At 36.3% G+C, this 13,437-nt stretch overlaps 1 protein-coding gene across 3 annotated transcripts in view; it reads left to right on the top strand.

Moving 5' to 3' along the window:
- Positions 1 to 13,437, top strand: part of frmpd4 (FERM and PDZ domain containing 4) — a 61,700-nt gene that overhangs the window by 39,352 nt on the left and 8,911 nt on the right. For all 3 annotated transcript variants that reach the window (XM_065252393.2, XM_065252394.2, XM_065252395.2), the window contains 10 exons: positions 5,917 to 6,077; positions 7,314 to 7,416; positions 7,599 to 7,644; positions 7,835 to 7,939; positions 8,117 to 8,224; positions 9,875 to 10,006; positions 11,434 to 11,553; positions 11,915 to 12,051; positions 12,215 to 12,341; positions 13,335 to 13,424. In XM_065252393.2, coding sequence (XP_065108465.1) covers positions 5,917 to 6,077; positions 7,314 to 7,416; positions 7,599 to 7,644; positions 7,835 to 7,939; positions 8,117 to 8,224; positions 9,875 to 10,006; positions 11,434 to 11,553; positions 11,915 to 12,051; positions 12,215 to 12,341; positions 13,335 to 13,424 — 1,129 coding nt within the window. The remainder of the gene's footprint in view (positions 1 to 5,916; positions 6,078 to 7,313; positions 7,417 to 7,598; positions 7,645 to 7,834; positions 7,940 to 8,116; positions 8,225 to 9,874; positions 10,007 to 11,433; positions 11,554 to 11,914; positions 12,052 to 12,214; positions 12,342 to 13,334; positions 13,425 to 13,437) is intronic.

Genomic DNA, 13,437 nt, shown 5'->3' with positions numbered 1-13,437 from the left:
ATACTCCACAGATTTGCGTTGTCCTCATATCATGGTTGCAGCATTTCAGATGTAAATCCACTTATGATTACTCCAAATAGCATAGGCAAAACAAAGTTTTTTGACTAAATGTACGCAGCTAAGTCTATACTTAAAGCAGCTGAGGGTTGCTGGACGGTGTATTTGTACGCGCTCACTTGGCTTAAGTTAAATGTCATTAAATCAATGTCCACTCACCATTTGAATGCTCAGAGTATTCATTTTATTCAATGAGTTGCATTGTTGAAACAGCATGGCCTTGTGATACGGTCAAAAAACTGTGTGTTCACCTTCCTCCAGCAACACCTGTCACCAGAAGGAAGGTTCCTACCTATATTCACTGAATATAGAACAGTGACACCTAGTGGACACCTTAACAAGACAAATGGCTCTTACAAATCCTATTCATATTTTTATCTCTCTCATGTGATTATCCAGCATTAACCTGCAAAATGTGTCCATTTCTGCATGATTGCAATTAACATTTCTGCATTTGTCAAATGTTTTAATCTAAAGCAGCCAATGAAGTTATGAAGCATTGAAGATATATTTATATATTGACTATACTGAAAACCTCTTCTTGAACTAAGACTCGTGCTGTTAAATGTAGTCACCGTCAGTGTTTTGTGGAGTCTGCAGCACACGAGAGCTGGAGCGTTTGAAAGATTAATTGTAGTTCATTGCTGTGAACAGGAACATGTGTCGAGGATGATGGCGTGAAGCTCCGCCTCCTTCAGCTCACGGCTTTAATTATCTAACAGTGTGAGCTTCACAGATGTAAGGAAATATCTCAGCGTCTACTGCACATTAGATTACTGAAATGTAAGATGATTTGATTTCAAGACCATTTACTGGTCGTTTCTGTATAAAGTTCAAACTTAATAATATTAAGATCTTAATAAAATAGTGTTACCGTCAGGAACAAACTGTGAGCGCCACATTAAGACAAAAGGCACAGACAGAATGTGATTCATCTAAATGTTTATCAGTAGATCTGAGAATCTGGGTTTGGTTCAAAGTAAAGCTTTGGTTCTAACATGCATTGTGTTCACAGGATTTTGATCAAGTAAATCAAACATAATGAGAAATGTAATACTTATTATTTCGAATTTATTTCGCTAAATGTAATGATTTAAAGACAGGAAACGGTTTGCATCGATGCAACAAAATGCAAAATGTTTGCTTATTTTACAAATGTAGTTTGTGTGCAGTTTCATAAGCCGGCTTAGTATTTATTTATTTTGCTAGTTTTATTGCTGTTTTGTGAACACATGAAGTTGTACAGTCAGCATTCTTTGCCAGTATGCTTCAGGTTTCCTTCATATAATTATTGTTAATATCAGAAGTTTGCAGCAGGTAAATGTGACACTGCAGGACATCATTTAATTTATGCATTTGGCAGATACTTTTATCCAAAGTGACTTACAGTGCATTACAAGGTATACAATTTTTATCAGCATGTGTGTCCCTTGGTGTGTGTGTCCCCTGACCTTTTGCGCTGCTGACGCAATGCTGTACCACTCAGGACATTCATGTGTTTCATTCTGACATGATTTAAAGGAGCTTGTACCATCTGAAATAAAGATGATACTGAATGTTTTTGCTGGACATATCAATAAAAAAGTCAAAGTGGCGTGTGAAAATATAAATGTTGTAAAATCAGTTTTTTCTTATGGTTTAACATTTCAGTGGAGGCAACAAACGTCAAATTTATTTCTAAAGTATAATTTAAAACAGTTGAAAGATAACCAAAGTGATTTACAGTAATACAAATATCACAACATCTAAAAACAAGCAACAAAACGCAGTACAGAAGATTATATTCATCTAATACATTAAAAGCGATGGGAAACGAATGTGTTTTAGCTTAAATTTCAAGAAAGTGTTCACGTTCAGAAAGTGTTTGATCGGTTCTAGCACGCACAAGCACTTTTCACACAGATATTTTGGAAAATGCATCCGGGATTTGTCCGGGATAGTTTGATTTTTGGTTCATTGGGAAAATAAGTATTTGACACAGCAGCATTTTTATCAGTAAGGGGATTTAAAAAAAATGTCCACCAGATGTAGCTATCACGCCAAATATTGAATTTATACAAAGAATTCTGGACATTTAAGTATACAAGTTGAGTCATAATAAATAGGGCTCTATTTTAACGATCTGAAACGCAAGTGCGAAGCGCAACGCGCAAGTGAGTTTGTGGGCGGATCTTGGGCGCTGTTGCTATTTTCCCGGCGTGAGAAATAACTCTTGCGCCGGGCGCAAATCAATAAGGGGTTGGTCTGAAGTAGGTTCATTATTCATAGGTGTGGTTTGGGCGTAACGTCAAATAAACCAATCAGAACGCTAGCCAACATTCCCTTTAAACGCAAGGGCGCAAGTTCCATGGCGGGTTGCTATTATTATGACGGATTTACCAGGCGCACGCCAGGAGCGGTTCACAGCCGAGGAGACCGACGTCCTTGTACGGGGGAATCCCACGCTTGCCAGCATAAATCGGGCACGCCGTGTAACGGGAGGTGGATCTGCCTCAGGACTTGACGCCAGCAGAGGACATCGCTGCGTCCACCTCCACCGCTGAAAGGGTTTGGGGGCTTTGAAATCGGACCCAAGAAACGCAAGCAAGGTCCAACCCCAAAGTACTCTTACAAATCAAGTTCATATACATTAAGGTTTCTTATGAAAACATTTTAACTATTATTTACATAAAATAAACGTAATACAGCCACACAACAAAGTTATGAAAATATTTTAATCGTTATTTGCATGAGAATAAATAAAAACTATCACCACAATGCTCACCACTATGATTCCCCTTATCTCGTGTATTAATATTTTTAAGTGTAACAATTTATGATTTGCAAAAATAACTGTTGCATCTGTGTAGATTAGATAAGCAAAGTGTATGCGCGTTGTGCACGCTATACATTATGGTCAAGCATGCGCCCTTAAAATAGCATAATGAACCACGCGCAACGCGCCACTGACTTTAGACTAGTTTTTTTTGGTTAGTAGCGCAATTGTTTTTTGAAACTGCAAAATAGCATAAGAGATGGTTTGCGCCGCAACACGCCTCCTTTTTGCGCTGAACCGCCCAGGGAGCGCAAGTTCATTCCCTAGTTTGCTGACGTGCATCTGTGGAGGGAAAAACCCCGCTGTGCGCCGGCGCAAAATACGAATGATACATGCGTCACTGACAAAGTCAATTGCGCTGGGTGCAAGATAGGGCCCATAAAGTTAAAGAGACTGTCCAGAGACCGTCTTTTGGCAGCATGAAAACAATACCAGAAAAACAGATCTCTGAACCATGTGAAACAATGTTAACAGTCCATGTTACAATTAACCCCGCGTTAGTTTGTGCCCCACGCACCCCAACCGTAAAGATCCCGTAAAGACGTGACGTATTTAAAGTCCTGCACTTGGTAGATTTTTTCCACAGCGTCTGAAGTTTGATATTCTCCATAGCAAACTATGTGTGTGCATTTTTGCTTATGACAAGAACATAAGGAGTGCGTGATGTGCTGTTCGGTCATGCTGGTGAATCATCTCAGCTTCAGCGTTAATAGTGATGAGCCCCCTGATCTCTGCTTCACTCCAGTTTGTATGATTTCTTATCATGAATGTTAATGTGCATTTAAAACCCACTTTTTAAAGAGCTGAATGATAGTTTTTTGTTGCGATGACACACACGCCCCATTTCTGTCTTTGTTCACCTACAATGCTTTCTGTAAATGTTACGGCAATGTTACTAGGTCCTCTTTACAGAAGCGATCCCAGAACATTTGCAGGCCTTTTTGTGTTCACACCGAAGCCTCTATGACAATTTTACAGATATTGTCTGGGATCAAAGTGCTGTGTGAATGATGCTATTGTTTCAACAGAAACATTACATCTTTATTGTACTGTGTATCAATGTTCAAATCAAACTTCAATTCTTCTTCTCCTGCAGATGTTTTGTGTTGTGTAATGTGACTCAGCTGTAGCAGACAGATGGATGTGGATGGATTGATAGATTACTGTGTGTATAACTGGGTCATCAAATTGTGCTGCAGTTTCTTCCAGAACATTCATTGTCTTCTGAGCCTTTTGTATTACAAAGGCTTTGTTCTTCTTTTTCTTAAATTATAGTTCACTGGAAGTGTAAGAGCTGATGTTCATGTGGAGATGGCGCTTTGGGCTCAATAAACCTTCTGTCTTAAGGGCTCACTTTAGTTGTGCAGGGTCCTGTGGCGTAGCCTTAACGCTTTGGGTTTCACATATACTTCTGCATTGTCATCCACGTTGACGTGCAATTACACATGCAGACCGCTAGGAGGCAGTATCCACGCATGTAACCACAGTAAATAGCCAGGGACTTTTGTTGCAGTTTGAGTTAAATCACTCCTCAACTTGGCCCATCTTTGTTCTCACAGTCGCAAACGGAAATACCTATGTAGAAATGCAACGCAGTTTTTTTTACCTGATGGGAGGGGTTCTAGTGGACCAATCACAGTGCTTGCGGTCCACATAGAACGGATGCACTGTTAAAATTTTGGCAAGGTGTGCGTCAGGCTACGAACAACCTATGGATAACCTATGACATAGACCTTACGCACGACTATAACTTGCACTTTAGATGTGTAACAATCCAATTAATGACATCTGACAATATTTACAAATGATACCTGGATATACTGATCATTTAAAGGTGCAGAGACTGCAGAGAGGTCAGCAAGCTATTTGAAACACCTACTTTTTGTAATGCAGTAACATGCACACACGATTTGTCCACACAATAAGATCAGATATATGCATTAAGTAAGAGATAATGTATAGGATAAATTATCTCACTGAAGGGAATTATTTTGCAGTATCAATGAGCTGCTTGTACATTATCCCGCTTATTACACAGCTATTTATCTCATAAGTAAGGTAAGGAACATTAAATATTGATTTGAAATATTTTATTTGCTCATTTTTTATGAATACAGACCTTCCATGAGGAAAACACGTTTACTTTTGGTTTTAGGATAAGACAAGACATTCAAATGTAAAGAAAACACTATTTGCTTGAATCATTTGTAAATATAAAAAAAATATATTTAATTTTGTGTAATATTTAACACTGAAAAAATAAGAAGTAAAATTAACTTAATTTTCTTTTGCACGTTTTTGCATTCAGGTTTTTCAAGTAAATTTCACTCTTGAGAAATTAAGTAAAATTTACTTAGAAAAGCTGATTTAAAGTAACAAAAAACAATAAGTAGAATTGACTTATGTACTATACACAAACACCATGTCTTCTGAATGTTGGTAACCTCAAAACTCAAAGAAGAAACAGAAACTCTTCTAAATCTCAAAGATAAATGAACATTAAACACTAACAAGTCTTTATTTTTAGTTTAACACATAAAATAGCGTTTAATTTCGAATTTTACCCTCCAAATGCAGTCTCATGAAAGGCATGCTGGGAACTATAAGTGTACTGCCTAGTTAGTTATATTTACTAAAATAAGTAGCTTCAACATAAATTTATATTTTATTTTAAGTTTATTTTCTTTCATACAAATTTAAGTGGATTTACATGATAAAATTAAGTTACTTAAATATTTAAGTATTATTTTAAATATTTTATTTTAAATGTAATATATACTCAAAATTATTTTTGTGTCATTTTTATTAAATTTCGGTTAAAAAACAAGAATAATTTTTTTAAGTAGAATTTACTCATTTTATTTAGTTAAATTTACTAAGGCACATTATAATTTTTTACAGTGAACTGTACCTGTCAAAATGTTACGACTGGCCAATCAGAATCAAGCATTTCAACGAGTGGTGTAATAAGAGAAGTAAAAGGCTGACAGAGTTATCATGATCATTAATATTCTCTCTCTCTTTTGATTTGTTTCTTCTCTCAGTCACCTGTCACAGTCGAGCTCTTTGGATGATATACGTGTTGATGTTGAGAAGTTTGTTCCTCCTGCACCACGGAAGGTAGAGATGAGACGAGACCCGGTGCTCGGCTTTGGATTTGTGGCGGGCAGCGAGAAGCCGGTCGTGGTCCGATCGGTTACTCCAGGTATCTCACGACTCGTGTAAAGTTACACTTTCACTCCACATATGCATATATAGTGTCATGTATTGTGATGATTTTTCTGCATTGTTACAAAAATCAGATTTACTAATTCAAGTTCCTTTAGCACTTATTACATTACACAAGTTTAGACACTTTACTCAAATGTTGCTGATCTTTAAAAACTTGTGATCTAAAGGGCACGATAACATTAAATATAATGATAACTAGGTGTGGTTGATAAATCGACTGCAATTCTCATGAGTATCTCATCAGTAAAGTCAGGTTGGTGATTAGAAGTAAATCGCCATCATCTGCTTTCAAATGGAGCGGCATTTACTACACAAAGCCGTATTTCACAGAAAGGCTCGGCAAAATCGCATACATTATCGGAGGTGATCTGTCCACGATTATGAATGCGATTTTATTGCCCACCCCTTAACTAATGCTGCATATTTCCTGCAATAAAAACTATTGCATTTGTTTACATTTAATGTATAAATATGCTGTTCTTGTTGCATTTGCACAGCGTGTATAACCATCAGATGTCCTCAACACGCTGCGTTTCATGTAACTCTAAACAGTGAATTTAGTAGTTTGTGTAATCTAATATCTTACCTTTTGGCGTAGTTAATGTAGTAGAATAAAAAGCATTAAGTAGTGAATTTCCCAGCAAATGCATCAGCGCTGATACCTGAGGTAATGTTATGTTATAGACCCCAGCATTTGAGCTTCTCCACAGTTACTATCATTTCAAATCCACATGCACTTAAAGTTCAAATAGATTTGATTGGCTGTCAATGGTTTATCGTTCATTAGTTGAAAAGAAAATATACATTTAGAAAGTAATCTCAACAATATCGTTCATTGTGTCTTTATCGTTATGGTTGTGGTGTGAACTCAGCTATTCTCTTTAATATAAAACGATTTTTATATTTTTTTAGTTCTCGTTATAATGTGAACGGCCCTAAAGAAGATGAAATATGAGACATGTTTAATGTATATCTCGACATATTCAGTATATCTCTATAGTTAAGTAGATTTAATCTATTATTCATCATTTTAACCAGCCATTTAACAGCCATCATTGCTATGAAAAATGTAAAACATTTATTGCAAGTAGTAAAAGTTCAAAAGAATCAAGGTTAAACACATTTTACATATGACTGACAGTTTAGCAGATGTTTGTTTAATCTGAATGTTTTCTTTAAGACAAATGTGTTTTGTATGTGATTTTGACAGGAGGACCTTCAGAAGGAAAACTGATCCCTGGAGATGAAATCGTGATGATAAATGATGAGGCGGTCAGCACAGCTCCAAGAGAAAGAGTCATTGATCTTGTCAGGTATTTAACCTGTGATCGTGTCATACTTTACATCATCTGTCTGAGATTCAGTCCACTAAAAATTATTGTTGTGTTAAATATTAAAGATTCATGGTTTTTAGTTTTAATGTGTGGCATTTTTGTCCTTATTTCTTCTGAAGAATTCACTTAAATTATTTTGTTTTTGTGTATTTTTTCTGCAGAAGTTGTAAAGAGTCTATCATACTGACTGTGGTACAGCCATACCCCGTAAGTTATTTTATTCTAGTATACATGTACCACATTTTCTATACATTGTACAGATTTCCACTTCAGATTCAGTGCTGATAAAGATAACAAAGATAGTTTTTGTTAGTTTTTGTGTTGTCTTGAGGCTGAACGCAGTAATGTTTCATATCTGATGAATGTTGCTTCTTTTGTGCTCGTGTTGTCGCTCCAGTCGCCCAAATCTGCCTTCATCAGTGCAGCTAAAAAAGCCAAGCTGAAGTCGAATCCTGTGAAAGTCCGTTTCGCCGAGGAGGTCATTATTAACGGACAAGTACCTGTGAGTGAGAAATAACACATCATGTCCTTTACATGTTTTCACAACCCCATGATGAACAGTGTCTAAATTAATAGACATGATCATTCATTCATGCATTTAAAATGTGGATTAGCCAATGCAAATCATTTAAAATAGGACGTCAAACAGACAGTTCACTGTGAATGTTTTGATCTGTAGGAAACTGTGAAAGATAATTCTCTACTCTTCATGCCAAACGTCTTGAAGGTGTATCTGGAAAACGGACAAACAAAATCCTTCAGGTTTGACTGCAACACATCTATCAAGGTAACCTAACAGAAGAATATTTACTATATAAACAATATACAGGGTTCCCACAGGTCATGGAATTTTTGGAATATCATGGAATTTTGAAAGGTCTATTCCGAACATATAAAGTCAGGGAAATTTATATTGTTTTCATCCAAGTCATGGAATATCATGGAATTTTAGTTTCTTTTTTTAAATATAATTTTTCTGTACAAATGGTTACAAACATCACTGTTCCTTATTATTAAAATGTGTTAGCTTGCTAGGGGCCAGTCAAAACAAGATAAAGACAAAAGAAGCAAAGTTGTCAACTCATTTCCTACCCTTAAGAAAAACACAAGATTTAATTTTATATTCTTTTATTATGGCTTAATCACTCTTGAACGGGTCAAAAAAAATGTTACTTAACATGCAAAATTAACATGTCAGCATGATTTTTCCAGTTCGACCTTCATTTTTAAGAGTGCTTGTTTACTTGCCAAAACACACATTCATTTTTCCCATCAACTTCTGAATCATCACAAAAAATAACCTCTATTTTTAGCACTTTAAAAGATCCTGGATTAAAGGGCACATATCATTAAAATTTGGACTTTTTCCATGTTTAAGTGCTATAATTGGGTCCTGGGTGCTTCTATCAACCTAGAAAATGTGAAAAAGATCAACCCAGTAACTTAGTTTTGGTTAACCATTCTCTGCAAGCATGTGAAAAATAGGTAATTGAAATTTGTCTCCCCTTGTGATGTCAGAAGTGGGTCTTATTATAATAATACTGCCCTTTAATCACATTTGAGTTTCAATTTCAACAAACAACCATTATGGTGATCAGTGTTTGCATTTTTATCAGCTCATTGAATTTTAAAGGACACACCCAAAAACAGCACATTTTTGCTCACACCATCAAAGTGTCAATTTTAACATGTTATAATAAATTATCTATATGATATTTTGTCTGAGGACACTTAAAATATATATATATGAAATGTACCCTTTAAGCAAAGCCCCATTCAATAAAACCCATTGACTTGGGGACGATGGAACCGGAAGTGCTAAAATGCTTACTCGTCTCCTGGCTTTGCCTACAAAAATATGTTATCCTATGGCACATGTTTTAGTCTCTTACTCCTCATCAACTGGCAATCACTTAAGTCAAATGCAGTGATCTGTACCTGTTAAAGCAACACTATGTAGTTTTTTTTACCTTTAAATAATGTCTCTAAAATTATCTCAGTGATAGAACAACTTTTAACTGGACAAATTGTACTGTTGCTGCAACCTGAGCAGCCTCCTAGCTGCTACAAGCACACTCTGAAAGTGGTGGTGGAGGGTAGGAAACACAGCCCCGCCCCTCACCCTGCCTGCAGAAGAGTGTCTGATACGTACAAGGGCACTGTTGCGCTTTTCAACCACATGGGGGAGCTGTAAGTCATTTTTACATGGAAACTACATAGTGTTGCTTTAACTAAGGCAAACATGCCAGGAAAATGTAAGATGTTTTTCCATACATTCTAGGTCATGGAATATCTGCTTTTTAGTCAGTGGCAGTCATGGAAAGGTCATGGAATTTGAAATCTGCAGATTGCTATTCTTATAGATTGATGTTAATGTCATTATAACTGCTTCACATAATGCTACATAAATAACAGAGATGTGTTTTTGTCGTTGAAGGATGTTATTCTGACGCTGCAGGAAAAACTCTCTATTAAAAGTATTGAACATTTCTCATTGATGCTGGAACACAAGACTGAGGCTTCAATCACTAAACTAATGCTTCTGCATGAACAGGAGATGCTTACACAGGTTTGTTATTAATCATATTCTGAGAGTTTATATAAAACATTATTTTTAAGGAAAGACTGCTGATGAGAGAGAGTGGTGCTTTACATTTATTCATTTAGTAGATTTATTCAAAGTGAATTACAAATGAAAAAGCATTTAAAAAAAATCTGATTCATAAAGAGCCAAGTATGTTTACTTACACACAAGCAATAGAGTTCCTACAGTATAGAGAAGTATTACATCATTTACATTTCTGAAGAGTCTTATAAAAGACAGATCAGCTTAAGCGAATGTTTCTGGAAAAGCACGAAATCCCGGAGGTGTCCAGCGAGAGGAGCGAGTCATGAGCAAGCAACACACACAAAACATTATGCCACTATCTCTGGATAATTTATGATTCACTACATGTTTATGTCGTTTATAATATGCACTTACATGCCGATTTTCAACAAAACTCAGACATTTGATGCAATTTTACTTACCGCCCGCAACTCATGACCCGCTTGGGACCGCCGCATTTTAAAGGAGTAGTCCACTTCAAAGATGGGGCCCATTGACTTACTATTGTATTTTTTTTCCTACTATGAAAAGTCAATGGACCCCATCTTTAAAGTGGACTATTCCTTTAACAAAATCCAGAGTTAAACGAACACACACACAAAACTCCGCTGCTAAACAAACTATATCCATTGTTTCCATAATGCTGGCTTACTTGGAAAGCTGAACAAGACTTTCTTCTCCTTACATCCAAAAACACACTTCTTCTGTGCCATTGTTGATTCTTGATATAAAACAAAGTTGTCACGTGCAGTGATGTCTATAACTTTTACTCGAAGAAACAATACTAATGAGCTTCCCCGCTCTCACTCTGATTGAGTGTGGGCGTGGTTTTCCAGGGGAAGTGCCCATAAAAGGAATAAGATGTCACTGATACGTAACAGGTAACCATGTTAAAAAAAACTTTTAGGAAAGAGGAGGCGTGAGTTTGGCCCAGAAATACTCCGTCACACGCTCAACTGCTTTATTGACACTTTGCATTTGTTTACTATGAGGATTACAACTCTTAAACTGTGTTAATAAGTCAGAATGCATGAAATAGCATTAAACCCTCCCTTTAATGAATTGGTCAAAAAGACTCAAAGCATTATATTGAATTTATGTAATGTTACTGATGATATAATATGAAAATGATGATTTTACGTATTATCTAGTCATTATAAAACACAACAACCCCTGTGAATTGCTAAATGTTTCTTCACACTACCCAATAATGGACCTCAAGACCTATATAACCTTAAAACCTTTTGTGCAAGATGTCATACAGGTGTTCTGTAAAATCATCTGTATTCTTATTGGAGTACACAAATAGACATGAGATTGTGATGACTTCACTGGTGTTTGTGTGTTCAGGTGTTTATAATTGTGATGGATTGTTTGTTTGTGTTTAGGTGACACAACGGCCGGGGTCACATAAGATGAAATGCTTTTTTCGCATCAGTTTTCTTCCCAAAGATCCGGTGGATCTTCTCAGGAGAGACGCTGTTGCCTTTGATTATCTCTATGTTCAGGTAAGACGAGAGGACATTCAGTCGTAAAACATCTCTATCATATTTCACAATCTTATAAAGCATTGGGACTAAGCAATATGATAATATTTTTGTGTGCATTTTTGCATACTTCCATGTTTTTTCATTGCTCTTGTGTAAATAATGTACAGTAAATAGTAATCCTGTCCACAGATATTCATTTTTGTTGTTTGACTAATCTGTATTATTTCCATTACTGCCATAAGACACAAATGTCATATCACACAGCCCTACCTGAAATCTTATTTACCATGTCTTAATCTGTCAACAGGTGATGATTATTATTACACTAGCAATAATGAAATGTGTGTGTGTGTGTGTGTGTGTGTGTGTGTTTGTGTAGAGCTGTAAAGACGTTGTGCAGGAACGTTACGGCTCAGAGTTAAAATACGATACGGCGCTTCGACTGGCCGCTCTTCAGATGTACATCCTCATGCTCAGCACCAAACAAACACAGAAAGTCTCTTTGAAATACATTGAGTGAGTCATTATTGTTGCCTTCAGGTCTGAACAATAACAATGAACATAAACCTTCATGTTGCTTCAAAGACAATATTTTTCTGTTCAACACTAAAGGAAAAGGGTTTGTTGGTTTGTTTCGAGAAGATTGATTAACATTCAGTCTGTCTGTGTCTCTCTAAAGAAAGGAGTGGGGTCTGGCTCAGTTTCTCCCTCCAGCGGTTTTGTCCAGCATGAAGGAGAAAAACATCAGAAAAGCTCTCGCACACATTCTGAAGACCAACCAGAATCTGGTGCCGCCGGGGAAAAAGGTAAAAATGTAATCGTTGGAAACACTTTCAAGTTGAATCAAACACAACCCACACATATTGTTTTTATACTGCACCTCTGTGTTTTTGGACTCTTTTCTCATGTCAGGGATGCTTTATAAAATGTTATAAAATATATAAATAAAAATGATGATGAAAACAATGTTCAAAGGTTAAAATACTACACAAATAAAAAATTCATGTGATGTGCTGCCACAAACAATACTGTCCGTTATTTGTCCTGATTTATTTACATAAAGTAATGATGATAATAACAGTGTTCAAATTGGTCCTGGACCTCCCATGGGTAAAAGCATTGAAGGACAACCAATAAAGCACAGAACTATAAATTAGGGGGTCCCCTGGTTTTTATTAAATTTAAAATACTACACAAATTAAAAATTAATGTGATGTGCTGCCACAAACAATACTGTCTGTTATTTGTCCTAATTTTGCAATAAACACATCCAAAACTGAAATAAATGTAAACTCTCAATTGCGCCTCACGCTGTTTTTGCAAGGAATTGACAAATTGTTCGATTTAGGGTTGGGTAAGGGGCATTAAAAAAACCTTCTCAAACTATTATTTCACAATAATTTAATGGGTAAAAATGGTTAGGGTTAAGTTAAGGGTAATTTGGGGGTTCTTTGATAAAAACGTTGATCCAGGATCACATCTACATTATCCGGGCTCACAGCATCCCAGATAAGGTCATGGAAATTCAGCTTTTTAGCGGTGAAAGTTAGGGAATTATAGCAGAGATTTATTGCTGAACTATTGAACGAACAACAGTCATCTTGAGTGTTATATTAGATAAGATTTTGTTGTGTTCAGTGTGTTGTTTGTTTGTGTTTTGGGATTGAATGATCGAGATGGATAATCTCACTTCACTTCACACGTGTTTCTCACAGTCACAGAGAGGAATTAAGAAAGTTTGTTTGTGTGATTGACACTTTCTGTTCTCTTATACCGATGTGTTTTGTGTTGTGTTACAGCTGACGGCGTTACAGGCAAAGGTCCACTACCTGAAATACCTGAGTGACCTCAGACTGTATGGAGGACGAGTCTTTAAATCAACACTGGTTGTAAGTGCAAGCA

This window comes from Paramisgurnus dabryanus, chromosome 15, assembly GCF_030506205.2.
Source record: "Paramisgurnus dabryanus chromosome 15, PD_genome_1.1, whole genome shotgun sequence".
NCBI classification, from domain to species: Eukaryota; Metazoa; Chordata; class Actinopteri; order Cypriniformes; family Cobitidae; genus Paramisgurnus; species Paramisgurnus dabryanus.
This window is presented reverse-complemented; position numbering and strand designations above follow the sequence as displayed.